General features: G+C 36.5%; 1 protein-coding gene across 1 annotated transcript in view; it reads left to right on the plus strand.

Annotated features, from left to right (window-relative positions):
- Positions 1–16,660, plus strand: part of PIGN (phosphatidylinositol glycan anchor biosynthesis class N) — a 141,407-nt gene that overhangs the window by 19,796 nt on the left and 104,951 nt on the right. The window contains exons 2-6 of the mRNA XM_030810307.1: positions 3,920–3,996; positions 4,851–5,103; positions 8,719–8,840; positions 10,808–10,906; positions 13,415–13,521. Of these exons, the coding sequence (XP_030666167.1) occupies positions 4,883–5,103; positions 8,719–8,840; positions 10,808–10,906; positions 13,415–13,521 (549 nt within the window). The 5' untranslated portion in view covers positions 3,920–3,996; positions 4,851–4,882. The remainder of the gene's footprint in view (positions 1–3,919; positions 3,997–4,850; positions 5,104–8,718; positions 8,841–10,807; positions 10,907–13,414; positions 13,522–16,660) is intronic.

Raw genomic sequence — 16,660 nt, forward strand, 5'->3', positions numbered from 1 at the left:
CCCAATAATAGTTTGCCTGCAACCAATACATTTCCCTGGCTGCTAGACTTTCAGTGCTAAAAGCAAGAAGGTCTTGCGCAAACTCAGAGTAGCCCAGCTCCTCCACTTGTGCTCTCCATTCCATCCCCTCTTGCTATCCTGAGAATTTAACTCCAGCTTTCTGCTGCATCATTCATATCCTTCTATATTCTAGATTATTCGTCAGCACACAAATCTTCTAGTCTCTAATAGCTTAGGAAAACCCTTTACTGACCCTACATCAATTTTTATTTTTCTTCTTTTCTTCAAAGTTAGTATTCTCCCAAAGAGTTGCGCTCATTCCACTCTCACTCCCTCACCTCCCATTTACTTTTCAAACAACCACTTTAATGGGACTCAGCTCACACAACTGTTTAAACTTCTCAATAAAGTTAACAAGAACTCCAAGCTCCCAGATTACTCATTACTGTCCTTACTCCAGCCTTTAAGTGGATCTGACGGTTAACCACACCCTTCACACTTGAATCACTGTTCTTTTAACTTCAAGGGCCTCTCATCTGGTTTTCCTTCTACTTCACTGGCTAATTTTTTTCTGTCTCTAGTAGTGGCTCTCTCTAGGTCATTCTTGTAGTTAAGATCTCCTCTCTTGAGTTTCACAGCAACTGTCTGCCTTATTATGGCATCTCGATCTTAAATTTAATATATCAAAAAGAAAATGCTCGATACTTTCTCCCTCAGCTTTACGTCCCCCCCATATCCTGTAAGGAAATCTTTTCCTTCTCTAAGTTAAAGACCATTCACATGCTCAAACCAGAAATCTGGAAGTCATTTTTTACCTCTTTACCCATATCTTTTTATTGAAGCCCCAGGTCTTAGTTTGTTTTGTGTTGCTATAACAGAATACCTGAAACTGGGTAATATATAAAGAAAAGAGGTTTATTTAGTTCACAGTTATACAGGCTAAGAAGTTAAAGGGCACAGACCTGGCTTCTGGTGAGGGCTTCTGTGCTTTGTTATAGCATGGCAGAGAAGAACAAAGGGGATGTGAGCATGTGTGAAGAGGAACTGAACAGGAGGAGGAACCTCACTTTACAACAACCCACTCATGAGAAGGGGAGTTAATCCATTCCTGGAGAACTAATTCCTCCACTCCAGAGTGAGAACTCAGTGCTGTGAGAATAGCACCAAGCCATTCATGTGGGATCCAACCGTGTGACCTAAACACCTCTCACTAGGCTTCACCTCCCATCACAGCCACAATGGGGTCAAATGTCAACATGCCTTTTGGTGGGGAAAAGCACAAACCATAGCAGCCTTCCTTATCTCCCCCCAAAGTATAACTCGATCATCAGCTTCCTTCTGTTAACTTCCACTGCACTAATTTATACTAATCAACAATAATCTCTTTCTTGGCCTATTTTACATACTAACTAGCTTTCTAACAGTCTCCTTGATTCATTTCTTTACCCACTACAATCTGCTGTCTACATTCAGCCAGTGTAATTAACATATGTATTAACATATACATAATAATGATTATATGTGATAATAATCAACAAAATGTATGTATTACTGTGTGATATGGTTTGGCTCTGCGTCCCCACCGAAATCCCATTTCTAATTGTAATCCCCATACGTTGGGGGAGGGACCTGGTGGGAGGTGATTGAATCATGGGGTGGATTTCCCTCTTGGCTGTTCTCCTGATAGTGAGTGGGTTCTCGTGAGATCTGGGTATTTGAAAGTCTGTGGCACTTCCCACTTTGCTTACTCTCTCTTTTGCTCTGCCATGTTAAGGTGTGCTTGCTTCTCCTTTGTCTTCTGCCATGATTGTAAGTTTCCTGAGGCCTCTCAGTCATGCCTCCTGTTAAGCCTGTGGAACTGTGAAACCACATTTCTTCATAAATTGCCCAGTTTCAGATGGTTCTTCGTAGCAATGTGAAAATGGACTAATACATTATGTTATATATTACAGTATAAAATATGTCTGCAGCAGAGACAGTGATGTTTACCAAATATTCCTCAGTTTTCCATATTTTCCAGCTTCTTGTAATTAAGTGGATCTACATGACTGCTCTTGGTCGATACCCAATGTTTATTTTAAAACAAAACTGATTGTGTACCCATGTTTATAGTATCATTCACAGTCACCAAAAGCTGCAGGCAACTCAAATGTCTATAAATAAGTGACTGGATAACCAAAACTTAGTATATACATGCAATGGTCTGATTTCAGTCTTAAAAAGGAAGGAAATTCTGATTTGCTACAACATGGATGAAACTTGAGGACATTATGTTAAGTAAAATAAGCTAATCAAAAAAGAACAAATACTGTATAATTTCACTTGTATAAAGTAGCAAGAATAGTTATACTCATGGAAATAGAAAGTAGAACAGTGGTTCCCCAGGGTTAGGGCAGGGGGGAATGGAGAGTTGTTTAATGGGTATATATAGAGTTGCAGTTTTGTAAGATGAAAAGTTCTGGAGATTGGTTGTACAACATTGTGAATATATTTAACACTACAGAACTCTGTGCTTTAAAATGTCTAAAATGGTAAATGTTATGTGAATTTTTTAACAATTTTTTTTAATGTTTTATGTTCTAGAAACAGTATTATGTCTCAGTCCTGGGCAAAGTGAGATGAGTTGTAGCCTTTGGAGACCTATAATTTTGAACATAGGTGTTCCTTAAAAGCTAAATCTTTTTGAACAGATGATGATAAACCTGGAGGGTAAATTTAGATATAGATACTTTTGCGTTTCTTCTTCGTATTCTCTGAGGGAATTTTAAGTAGTTGACCCAACAAAATGCTCTTGAAACAAAATTGAAAACAAAAAATACCATGTGCCACAAAGGTAACTAATCTAGGTTTCTTCAGGGACCAGAACACCATGCAAATATGAGCTTTGAAAATAACGTAATAAAGGTTATCTCCAACAGGAAAATACAACTGGGTCAGGTTTATTATTAGGTGTACCATAGTCCTTTTTTCATTGGGACCTCTGTGTTGTCTCCAGAGTAGAAAAGGTCTAATGTCTAAAATAGCTCTACTATAATAATCAAAACAAAAGAGCAAGTCATGAAGAACTGTAAGTAGGCAATCAGTACACACCCTTACTGGCTAGCAGGCAAGCAAATAAAAATGGATATAAATTTAAAGTACCGTAATATGACTGATGCACTAAAAAATTACTGTCAATGTTCAGAACTTTCAGATTTGGGTAAGCAGTTATTTACACGTTTCTAATGGAATTTTAAATTGGTTTGGTAATTTGAAGAATTTTTCACAATATTTGAATCTTTAATTCTACATTGAGAATTATATTTAAGAAAATAACACAAATATATTCAGAATTATTTTACATTCACATTGATAATTTAGCATTTAATGTTCATTAGGTTGTTTAGTAAAAATACATAAAATTTACTTTTTAAAAAAATTAAGGACAGTGATTATTATTCTAAACTGCCTCAGAAAATGGAAAGTTGATTTGTAGTAGCACAGAAGAGGGGAGGGAATATGCTATATGACACATAAAGATTCTCTTTGTCAGTTAGCTATGAGATGCAAAATAGCATCAACTCACTAAGGATCTTTTGTACTTTGTAGAATATCTTTGATATTTAGTTGACCCTTGGGTCTCAGAAAATAAGTGGCTTGTAATTTGACCTTTTGCTCTATCATGTTTTCTTTTTTATAATCTGCTTGACTTTGATGAGTGTTTTTCCAATGTTTCATTTGTTTTTGCAAGGTATTTTGCCATCCTTTCCTTCCATGATGTGATTCTTCAGGCCAAGAAGAAAAAGATGTGTCTGTAGTTAAAATTACCTCATCCTTGGTGTTTTTCAGCCTAGGATCACTGTATGTAACTAATGTAACTAATGTAACATTACAGCTAAGACGAGTTCCAATACTTTTTTTTTTTCTCCTTGATCTGCAGAGATTCACCAACAATAGCAAATTACAGACTGGCTTGGAAAGCACTCCCATGTTCCATTTGATCTTGGCAGTTTAATGGTATCTTCTTTTACAGTTTTATTTAAATGTTTCATATTGCTTCATTTTTCTTCCTTAAGTATTTGTAAGTTCGTCAGCTCTGTGATGAACTTACAGAGAACTCGATATTCTTTATAGTACCCCAGCACGCAGTTATGCATGTGATGTGTGCACAAAACATTTTTATTGAATGGATAAAATGTAACCTTGATTATTCAGGGAACTAAAATAAAATGTTTCTTTAATAAGTACAAATTGTCTGAAGCACGCATGAAATTTAACTTCATGTGATTCTGCCAAATGTGATAGAATACATTTTCCTGCTCAATGTGGTAATAGTCAAGAGAGCCAGAATACCAAAGTAAGAAGAAAAAAAATCACAAATATTTGAATAATTTAAATCAATTCAGCAACATCTAAATAACTGATTTAAATAATTAAAAATCCGTTATTGGCAATGATTGTCATATGTACTACCAAGAGTTGCATGACTTATATTTTCTTTTTGTAGGATTTGACTTGGCTGAACGCTAACTCTTTTTAGGACTGATTTAATTATTTATTTGTTCTTTGGTCCTGTGTTAATTTTTATGAGCTTATTATGCACTTAAATTCATTATAGTTTATTTGTCCCAATTACTTATTATACTTGAACTTTTTCTTTTTGCTTAGATTTACTTTATTACATATTTGATTTCAGTATTATGTCACATTATTAAATAGTGCTTATTGTTACCACCACAAATGAGAGTAAAGTTGTGAGTTATATAATAATTAAAAATATATGTTTAATCTACTTGTGATCATCAAAATATGTGAAAATACATATGAATGCATTAAGATTTACCCCAATTTAATTTTGTTCTCTCTTTCAGCTGTTCTTGAAGACTAATTAGTTACACTGGATATGCTGCTGTTCTTTACTTTGGGATTGCTTATACATTTTGTGTTCTTTGCCTCCATCTTTGACATTTATTTTACATCTCCTTTGGTTCATGGAATGACTCCTCGGTTTACACCATTGCCTCCTCCAGCGAGAAGATTAGTGTTGTTTGTTGCTGATGGCCTTCGAGCAGACGCACTTTACGAATTAGATGAAAATGGAAACTCTAGAGCACCATTTATTAGGTAAGCATGTAAACTGATACAGAGACATCTCTTAAAATGTTATTCTGAGTTAAGTAAACTGCAAAATATCTTACTATTTATCACACACTGGGCTCAGGCGTGATGATGAGAAAGAGAATAGGGCACTTGTACATTTGCCTTTGTCTTATGGGTCAGCACTAGATGCCACTTTATTTCCTCCTAGGTGTTATTTCTGGTATTGTTGAAGCTGATAACTGGTGAATTGAAATGGATAGGCTTAGCTGCTTAAGCTAAGTTGTCCTAATTTCCCGAACCTGGCTCAGAACTCACTATATTATTTTTTTCTTAAAAAATAAATCTGGCTGGGCACGGTGGCTCACGCCTGTAATCCCAGCACTTTGGGAGGCTGAGGCGCATGGATCACCTGAGGTTGGGAGTTTGAGACCAGCCTGACCAACATGGAGAAACCCCATTTCTACTGAAAATACAAAAAATTAGCTGGGCGTGGTGGCACATGCCTGTAATCCTAGCTACTTGGGAGGCTGAGGCAGGAGAACCTGGGAGGTGGAGGTTGCAGTGAGCCGAGATGGCGCTATTGCACCCCAGCTTGGGCAACAAGAGCAAAACTCTGTATCAAAAAAAAAAAAAAAATCTGCTAATTTTACAAAATAAAGACAAGCATAAATATTAATGAATTACTAATTTCAATGATGTTTAAGTAGAAAATATAGACTTCAAATTAAAACACAACCTTCTATAAAAGAATATAGAGCCCTTTCACGTCTGTATCACTGTTTAACATAACTTTGGCTTCTGTTAAGTTGCTTTAAAAAGAAATATTTAATTTCTTGGACTTACAAAGGGCCTACAAACAATTGCTCTTTCTCTGATTAGTGGCAACTCCTGAAAGGCCTTGTAATGCTGTTGTGGAGAGATTAAAATCGAATTCAAGGGGAAATTTCTCTAAAATGTTGTTTCTTTCCCCCATCCCCATCTGTCATCATTACCTCCTATCATTTTACTCTGTTTTCTTTTTCTTTTTTTTGAGACGGAGTCTCGCTCTGTCACCCAGGCTGGAGGGCAGTGGCGCGGTCTCAGCCCACAGTCAGCTCAGCCTCCCGGGTTCATGCCATTCTTCTGCCTCAGCCTCCCGAGTATCTGGTACTACAGGCGCCCGCCACCACACCTGGCTAATTTTTTGTATTTTTAGTAGAGATGGGGTTTCACCATGTTAGCCAGGATGGTCTTGATCTCCTGACCTCATGATCCGCCCACCTTAGCCTGCCAAAGTGCTGGGATTACAGGCATGAGCCACCGCGCCTGGCCTGTTTTATTTTTCTTTATAGTACTTACCATTATGAAAGTTCCATGAGACTGGAGACTTATCCACCACTTTATCTCCAGTTCCTATAACATAATGGGCAATTAACAAATATTTGTTGACAGCTAGAAGAATGGATGAACTCTAATGCTGTGTTGAATTTTCAGAACTAAATTTACGATAGCTCAAAGAGATGCATAACATATTGAAGGACAAAAATAAAAGAGGGAGTCAAGTCAATAGACAAACACTGTGGGAAAATAAGATCAAACCAACGTTAAGTACGGTACACAAAAATGTGTAACAAATTTCTAGAAATAATTAAAGTATTTGGGTGAATGTCTTAGTTGCCAAAGGAAAGAGAGAAATATACTTCATTTCAAAATTAAGAGGATAAAAATATACTGGTAAAATAAAGTCAAGCTTTTCTGGTGGCACTTGTTTCTCCTTTGGATCTTACTAACAGAAATTCTGTGGACTCAAATAGTTGATGTTTTGTGTTGTGTGCCATTGTGTATTTACTATGTCAGGAATCTTCTAGCTTCTTCTAAGCCTGTTTTTGAAAGGTTTTTTGTTTGTTGTTATTTGTTTTGCGATGGAGTCTCACTCTGTCGCCCAGGCTGGAGTGCAATGGCTCAATCTCGGCTCACTGCAACCTCCGCCTCCCAGGTTCAAGCGATTCTCCTGCCTTAGCCTCCTGAGTAGCTGGTATTACAGGCACGTGCCACCACGCCCGGCTAATTTTTGTATCTTTAGTAGAGATGGGGTTTCACCATGTTGGCCAGGCTGGTTTCGAACTCCTGACCTCCACCTGCCTCAGCTTCCCAAAGGGCTGGGATTACAGGCGTGTGCCACCACGCCTGGTCCAAAATTTGTTTTTTAAAAATGTGATATAAACTAATGTTTTTAAATACAGTATCTAAACTAATTCTTTTAAATAGAGTATCCACATTTCTTTATACCTCCTCTTTCTGTTTAAGTCCCATTTTCATTATATAACTCAAGAAGTTAAAGACTATTTCTCTGTTAATATTTGGTCCAGTGGTTTTGAAACTGTTTACTTATTATGAATGTATTTCACCAAAACTGCTTTTATTATTAGGTAAGTCAATAGTAAAAGAACTGACACCAGTAGTTGTAAATATTTTTCTTTAGACTGTATTGAGAGGCAGATATTTATCTTGAAAATGTTATTGATGAGTTTACTATTTTATAACTTATTGTTCTGCTGGCCTTTCACCTGTAATAGCATCACTTGTAGTTTTGCTTTCTTCCCCAAATTTTGCGAATCACTGTGATACAACTTAAATAATGTTGACATCCTTTAGCAAAATAATCTTTTTGCCTGTTTTAATCTCAAATTTGGGGATAAAATTTAACTCCTAATTAGGAGTGTAGCCATTTTCCCTCCCCTTAGTTTTTTTTTTTTTTTTTGAGATGGAGTCTCGCTCTGTCGCCCAGGCTGGATAGCAGTGGCGCGATCTCGGCTCACTGCAAGCTCCGCCTCCCGGGTTCACGCCATTCTCCTCCCTCAGCCTCCCGAGTAGCTGGGACCACAGGCGCCCGCCACCTCGCCTGGCTAATTTTTTGTATTTTTTTTTTACTAGAGATGGGGTTTCACCATGTTAGCCAGGATGGTCTCGATCTCCTGATCTCGTGATCTGCCCACCTCGGCCTCCCAAAGTGCTGGGATTACAGTGTAAGCCACCACGCCCGGCCTCCCTCCCCTTAGTTTTTTAAGAATTTTTCAACTAAACAAAAGTTGAAAGGATTATATGATGAATATCTGTATACCCTTTACCTAGTATGACAATTTTAACCTTTTTTCATAATTGCGTTCACCCTTTCCTGGCCCCTCTGCCACCCCAACCACAGGGATGCCCATGTATGGGCACCTAGTTTTAATTATTTTTTCCTTAACAATTTGAAAGCAAGAAACTTTACCCCAAACACTTCAGCCTATATCTCTTAAATAACCACAATACTATTATCACACCTAATGCAATTTAACATTGATATAATAATATATGTTTTATCTCTGGATAACAAACCGTCTCTATTTTGTGGCTTAAAACAACAGTCATGTTATTTTGTTATATGATTCTGTGCAGTGGTGGAGTGGTTCTTTGGTCTTACGTCAGCAAATTCATGCTGCTGCATTCAGCTGGTAGATGCTAGGAATGGGTTCAGCTGGAATTTGAAAGATTCCTTTCCTTCTTAAATTTCGACTTTTTGCTTTTGATTCCTTTTATAATAATCTTATGTTTCTAAAGCTTTATGTGAGAGTATGCAATCATAGTCTATGTTAACTATTTGTCTTTAATATCTTTTAGGAATATCATAATGCATGAAGGCAGCTGGGGCATATCTCATACATGTGTGCCAACAGAATCTCGGCCGGGTCATGTAGCTCTGATAGCTGGGTTTTATGAAGATGTCAGTGCAGTTGCCAAAGGTAATGTCTATTTGGACAATCTTATTAAATGAAAAATTTGTTAAATAAATATTAGTCCTTTACCACTTAATCATGTCACAAAGTGAAGGTATGTTTTGAGATACTAAATGTTTTAGCATGCCCTACTGACATGAACACCCACTGGTACTGACTCCAGAATGAAGCTTTAGTATTTCATTATCCTGTGTTATTGAAAGAATTTCACATCCCTTGTAAGTTGGATTCCTAGGTATTTTATTCTCTTTGAAGCAATTGTGAATGGGAGTTCACTCATGATTTGGCTCTCTGTTTGTCTGTTATTGGTGTACAAGAATGCTTGTGATTTTTGTACATTGATTTTGTATCCTGAGACTTTGCTGAAGTTGCTAATCGGCTTAAGGAGATTTTGGGCTGAGACAATGGGGTTTTCTAGATATACAATCATGTCATCTGCAAACAGGGACAATTTGACTACCTCTTTTCCTAATTGAATACCCTTTATTTCCTTCTCCTGCCTGATTGCTTTGGCCAGAACTTCCAGCACTATGTTGAATAGGAGTGGTGAGAGAGGGCATCCCTGTCTTGTGCCAGTTTTCAGAGGGAATGCTTCAGTTTTTGCCCATTCAATATGATATTGGCTGTGGGTTTGTCGTAGATAGCTCTTATCATTTTGAGATACGTCCCATCAATACCTAATTTATTGAGAGTTTTTAGCATGAAGGGTTGTTGAATTTTGTCAAAGGCCTTTTCTGCATCTATTGAGATAATCATGTGGTTTTTGTCTTTGGTTCTGTTTATATGCTGGATTACGTTTATTGATTTGCGTATGTTGAACCAGCCTTGCATCCCAGGGATGAAGCCCACTTAATTATGGTGGATAAGCTTTTTGATGTGCTGCTGGATTCGGTTTGCCAGTATTTTATTGAGGATTTTTGCATCAATGTTCATCATCATCACTGGCCATCAGAGAAATGCAAATCAAAACCACAGTGAGATACTATCTCATACCAGTTAGAATGGCCATCATTAAAAAATCAGGAAACAACAGGTGCTGGAGAGGATGTGGAGAAATAGGAACACTTTTACACTGTTGGTGGGACTGTAAACTAGTTCAACCATTGTGGAAGTCAGTGTGGCGATTCCTCAGGGATCTAGAACTAGAAATACCATTTGACCCAGCCATCCCATTACTGGGTATATACCCAAAGGACTATAAATCCTGCTGCTATAAAGACACATGCACACGTATGTTTATTGCGGCACTATTCACAATAGCAAAGACTTGGAACCAACCCAAATGTCCAACAACGATAGACTGGATTAAGAAAATGTGGCACATATACACCATGGAATACTATGCAGCCATAAAAAATGATGAGTTCATGTCCTTTGTAGGGACATGGATGAAACTGGAAAACATCATTCTCAGTAAACTATCGCAAGGACAAAAAACCAAACACTGCATGTTCTCACTCATAGGTGGGAATTGAACAATGAGAACTCATGGACACAGGAAGGGGAACATCACACTCCGGGGACTGTTGTGGGGTGGGGGAGGGGGAGGGACAGCATTAGGAGATATACCTAATGCTAAATGACGAGTTAATGGGTGCAGGAAATCAACATGGCACATGGATACATATGTAACAAACCTGCACATTGTGCACATGTACCCTAAAACCTAAAGTATAATAAAAAAAAAACAAAAAAAACCTCCCAAAAAAAAAAAAAAAGAATTTGTGTTGTATGGAAGCATAATTTTCCTAGATATTACCCTTGAAAGTTCAAAAATAATTTTGTATTTCATTAAGAAGTAAATTATCTATTGTCAGTTTTTTTTAAATAGTGGTATAATATACATAATATAAAATCTATTAGTTTTGTATTTGTTCACTGACTAATGTAATTGTTATTATTTGAAGAATAGTTCTTTAGGGGCTTATTGTACCATGTATATATTACTATTACTGCTTGCTTGCTTTCTGAAGGATGGAAGGAAAATCCTGTAGAATTTGATTCTCTTTTCAATGAAAGTAAATACACATGGAGCTGGGGAAGCCCAGATATCCTGCCTATGTTTGCCAAAGGTAAGAATCACTGATTATGTTTCCTCAGATAGTCAATAGGGAGTAAGTCAATATGGTAGTTTTCTATTTTTATATATGTACTGTATTTGTTGATTTTTACACATATTTTTACATTTTTAACATTTCTGAAATAGGGATGTTTAATTACAGTGATAGATGTGTCAGTTTAATTGGCATTTTTTTCCTTCTTAGTTATACTTGAAATATTGGCACATCATACAGTTAGATAGTATTTTGGATTCAATTAAATGGTATGTAGCGCTATCACTTAACAGCTATATAACCTTGAGCAATTTATATAGCCTCTCTGAGCTTCAATTTCCTTTTCGTAAAATGTGATAATATTAGTTTCTGTCTCATAGATTTATAATCAAATTATGTAATTCATGTGAAATATTTAGCATAGCACTTTTCACATAACTTCATTATAAATGATGATGTTGAGGTGTGGTTCATTATACTTTGGTAAATCATTTTAAAAGTTAGTAGATATTCATATAAAGATTTAAACATTGGCTGGGCACAGTGGCTTACACCTGTAATCTCAGCACTTTGGGAGGCTGAGGCAGGTGGATCACTTGAGCTCAGGAGTTGGAGACTAGTCTGGGCAACAAGGTGAGACCCATATCTCTACAACAAACAAAAAATTAGCTGAGTGTGGTGGCATGTGCCTGTAGTCCCAACTACTCAGGTGGCTGAGGTGGGAAGAGTGCTTGAGAGCCTGGGATGTTGAGGCTGCAGTGAGCCATGATTATGCCACTGCACTCCAGCCTGGGCAACAGAGCAACACCCTATCTCAAAAAAAAAAAAAAAAAAAGATTTAAGTGTTAAAATGTGTAGTTATGATTCCTATTTTAATACATTGAATATGCCATATGTTTTGGCATTTGATATATATGGCATTTAATATATAATTTATTTAAATTGATATTTAATATATTGAATGTAGCATTTAGATTTGTTATTTATATGCATGATTCTGCAAATATTGGGACATCTCTTAATTAGAAAACTCATTTATATTATTTTCCAAAATCAGTTGGATGAATTACATGTCATTAAATGCTTTTAAGTGGGAGCAGAATGATTGATCATTTCACTTATCAGAAAGGATTTGTAACATACTTAGTCATGAGTGTAATTAAAATAATGGGAACTATTGAAGATTATTATGTGTCCAGGAAGCAAAATATATATTGAGAATTTTACAGATGATAGTCATAGAACATTATTATACTGGGCGGACCAAAAAGCCCCAAACTGTTTGCCATTTATATGTTGCCTTCTTTGGAAAGCAGTTTAGTTTTTTTGGGAGCTGGTGGTGGTAAGGGTGGATTAAGTTGCTATGGCTTATCAAACTAACATTCCTATTTCTGGCTACAATGGATGGGACAGGACCAGTAATTGAATTAGAGATAGTCTAATGTTCCATATCTTATAGTAAACAACAAACCCAGTCAGACCTTTTTATTTGGGATGTATGAAGTAGAATGGCTGAGCTGTGGAATAGGGTCATTAGAGCTGAACTGGTGCTATAAAGAATGTATTACTTTATTATATCTATATCTCTCTCTCTTTTTGTTTTTGTTTTTTTGAGATGGAGTTTTGCCCTTGTTGCCCAGGCTGGAGTGCAATGGCACGATCTCAGCTCACTGCAACCTCCACCTCTTTGGTTCAAGTGATTCTTCTGTGTCAGCCCCCTGAGTAGCTGGGATTACAGGCGCACACCACCACACCCAGCTAATTTTTTTTCTATTTTTAGTAGAGATGGGGTTTCATCACGTTAGCCAGGCTGGTCTCGAATTCCCGACCTCAGGTGATCCACATGCCTCGGCCTCCCAAAATACAGGGATTACAGGTGTGAGCCACCACGCTGGCCGTATCTCTTTCTTATTACCTGCAGGAGCCTATCAAACTCAGAAGTTCACTAAACTGATTAGATTCTTAATACAGTCATGCAAATGTATGAGATTATCATATCTGTTGACCCCTTCAAACTCTTTGGCAATAAGCAATGTTTATTCTCTTATAAGTTGAGAAAAATACGCATAGTTTATGAATAAGAGAAGTGAAATATTTGAATTTTCTTCTTATGTTAAGAAGGTTTGTACACCACACATCATCTATTTTAGATTGTAGCATTCCAAGGGGCACACATGTTTTGAATAGTTTAATCCTTGAAGGGAGACAAATATTGTCCTTATTTTTGTTATATTGCTTGTTACAGTTGTGATTTTGGTGTGTTAATTAACATATAATGAATCTGCGAAATTAAAATATGTTATTTTTGATGACAAAAAGCAATAGAATAAAGTATGTAGCATGGTCCATAGCACATAACATAAATAAATGTTAATCGTTCCTTCCATTTTTCTCTTCCCCATCATAATGAACACTGCTTTGTGAAAATTCTGGTTACTCAGAAAAATCTGTGAATGACTAGCTCATATTTTGTGATAGTTTAAAAGATTTTGTAAAAAGATTATTTTTTCCAAATTTTCTTTTCAGGTGCTAGTGGAGACCACGTTTATACATATAGTTATGATGCTGAAAGAGAGGATTTTGGTGCTCAAGATGCAACAAAACTGGATACGTGGGTTTTTGATAATGTTAAGGTTTGTGCTATTGAGTGGTTAATATACAAAAAGCATATTTTTACCTGAAGTATTGGAGACTGTATCTCACGTTTTTTCTGTTTTCACGAGCTTTGAAAGTTCTGTATTGTAGCACACTGTTCTGAATTCTAAGATTTAATTCTAAAAAATTACACATTCTAAATAAACAAGAGAAGTTTTAAACTTCTTTGTTTCTATTAGTAAAATGAGCGCTAGATTAGGATTTAGGAAACCTGTTTTTCGTTTCTAGTTTATGATTCATCCTGGGTAAATTTTGATCTTTCATTGACCATGGAATCAGTCTCTTGTAGTAATGGACCATGTGAGATGTAGAAAGCCTTTGGGAAAATGCTGTTCAAATGTAATACATTTATAATAACAAAGTGGATGATTTTTTTAAAAAAATTATACTTTAAAGAAAAATTAGATAAGCAGATTATATAGGCAAAAACAAATTAGCAAATTGATCATAATAAAAATCTATGGTTTCTTTAAGTACTAGAGTTTTTTGAACATTTTATAGTGACAATATCATAGTTTCATGAGGAATACAATATAATTTATATTCTCAAAAAGTGTGTGAAAATCTCAATTATGGACATTGGCTCTCTTCTTTTACCAGTGCGTTATTCCTCATCTCCAAATAACAACTCATAATTCATCCATTATAAGAAGCTTTGATTGGCACTTCTTTTTTCTAGTAATGTCTTTTGAACTGACTTTGTGGACTTCTCCATGATATACCCATTTTTGTTTGTTTGTAAATGTACTCCTTAGTATATATCTCCCTTTTTCTTTGTATTTGCTTAGCAGAAATTAAGTGCTGTAAAATTCATTGCTAAACCCTATTTTTTTCCAAGGGTCTTTTCCCTTGAAATTTTCTTTTTACTTTTAATATATACTTTTGTCAACAGGGAAAACTTTCAACTTAAATAAAATCTCTTTAAGAAAATGATTAGCAAATTATTTTGCTAGTCATCACTTCTTAACTTAATGTACTAATATTAATATCTGCATGAAAGCCTTTGGCTTCTAATTTCATATGTGTAGCTAAAATCCCTCCAAAATCATGGAATTGATTCCTTGTGAATGTACATACATAGCTGGTAGCTGGCCTGATTTTCATGTCTTTCTTCCTTTCTTTATTTCAACACTACTAGTCTTGACACGGTAGTGAACAGACAAAAAGATTTGCACATGACTTCTTCATAAAATATGGTAGATTAACCAAGTTATAATGAAAATGTGAAGTCATCAGCATTGGTAAGTGATGTGAAGGAAAAATACAGACCAAGAATATATCTTCAGAAAATTCTAATCTGTACTGGGTAGTTAGGGGAAGGCTAAGAGGTTTGAGATAATCTCTGAACAAGTATAGGAGACAAAGAAATGGATAGGGATGGATTGGTATGGAAAGGTATTGCAGGCCAACAGCATTATGTAAATCTTGGTCAAGAGCCAGCATAATGGACTTGAGGAAGTGAAAGAAGGGAGGTTAGTGTGGCAGGAGGACTGCCTGGGAGCCAGGTCTCAGAAGAGGCTAGAGAGTGAGTTAAGTGTTTTACTTGAACTTCATGTCCTGGCTAGAGACTCATGCTTAATTCAAGCCGAACAGTTTCCAGATCCATGCAGTTTTCTACTCACCTGTTTTTTTGTAATTGTGGTAAAAAAAAAAAAAAATAAATAAATAAATATATATATATATATATATATATGCAAAATACAGAATTTACTATCTTAAGCATTTTAAGTGTTTGCAGACAGTCCCCAGCTTAACAATGGTTTAACTTAGGATTCTTTTGACTTTCCACTAGTGCAAAAGCAATACATATTTAGTATAAACCGGACACTGAGTACCCATACAACCATTTTGTTTTTTACTTTCAGTATAGTATTCAAAATTACATGAGATAGTAATTATTATCTCACTTATTTCACATTATCAACACTTTATTAAAAAATAGGCTTTATGTTAGATGATTTTGCCTAACTGTAGGCTAACGTAAATGTTCCCAGCATGTTGAAGGTAGTGTAAACCAAAAATAAAATTCTAAGCACCTCCCCTGCAACCCCCAACCATCTCAAGGGACTTTCTCAGCCAGGGCGCTTTTAAAATGTAACCTGAGAGACTGATTCAGGCCATAAGGGGAAGTGGGTGTTGGATATGCCTCATTATACCTCTCTGGCATTAACGTCAACACAGACCTTAAAGTCTAATAAGTAACATTTTACAACCTATTCTCTCTGAAGCCTACTATCTGAAGGGTTCCTCGCAAATAAGAACTTCGGATTCCACAATCTCTTATCTTAACCCAGACATTCCTTTCTTTTGGTCCCAAGTCTTTAGAGAAATTAAACCAATTGCCAACCAGAACATTTTTAAATTTCCCCCCAATCCCCACTTTGAGTTGTCCTGCCTTTCTGGACCAAACCAATGTATTTCTTAAATATATTTGGTTGAAGTCTCATGTCTGCCCAAAATGTATAAAACCAAGCTGCACCCCGACCACCTTGAGCACATATTCTCAAGATCTCCTGAGCACTGTCATGGGCCATAGCCACTCATATTTGGCTCAGAATAAATCTCTTCAAATATTTTATAGAGTTTGACTCTTTGTTGACAGTAGGCCAGGCTAAGCTATGATGTTTGGTAGGTTACGTATGTTACTGGAGCAAGGTATCTGAATTAGCGGCAACAAATCTGTAAGGATCTGCAGCAACTTCAATTCTTACCTCCCTAGAAGAAAAACTTCGACTGGGGGTCATAAGGCAGAAGAATAGACCAAAGCAGCAGTGGAAGTTTATTTACAAAAACTTTAGAACAGGAAAGAAAGGAAAGTATGCCTAGAAGAGTCCAAAGTGAACACCGAGGTCAAGTGCAGTGTTTAATCTTGATCCTAGGACTTTATAGGCTGGCCCCTTTCCATGATTCTTCCCTTGGGGTGAGGCGCCCGCATGCACAGTGTCCTCCTTAACCTTGGGAGGTGAGCATGCATAGTGTGTTTAGAAAGTTGTACACATACTTATCTGAGGCTTTCTTTCCTTTTCTGGTAGAGTGCCCTCTGACGGGCATACTACGCCATTTGGTCTATTAATGCACATGCCCGAGAAGTTGCATCTCTCTGGTGCTTGCATTCAG

This window comes from Nomascus leucogenys, chromosome 4 (assembly GCF_006542625.1).
Source record: "Nomascus leucogenys isolate Asia chromosome 4, Asia_NLE_v1, whole genome shotgun sequence".
Lineage (NCBI taxonomy): Eukaryota > Metazoa > Chordata > Mammalia > Primates > Hylobatidae > Nomascus > Nomascus leucogenys.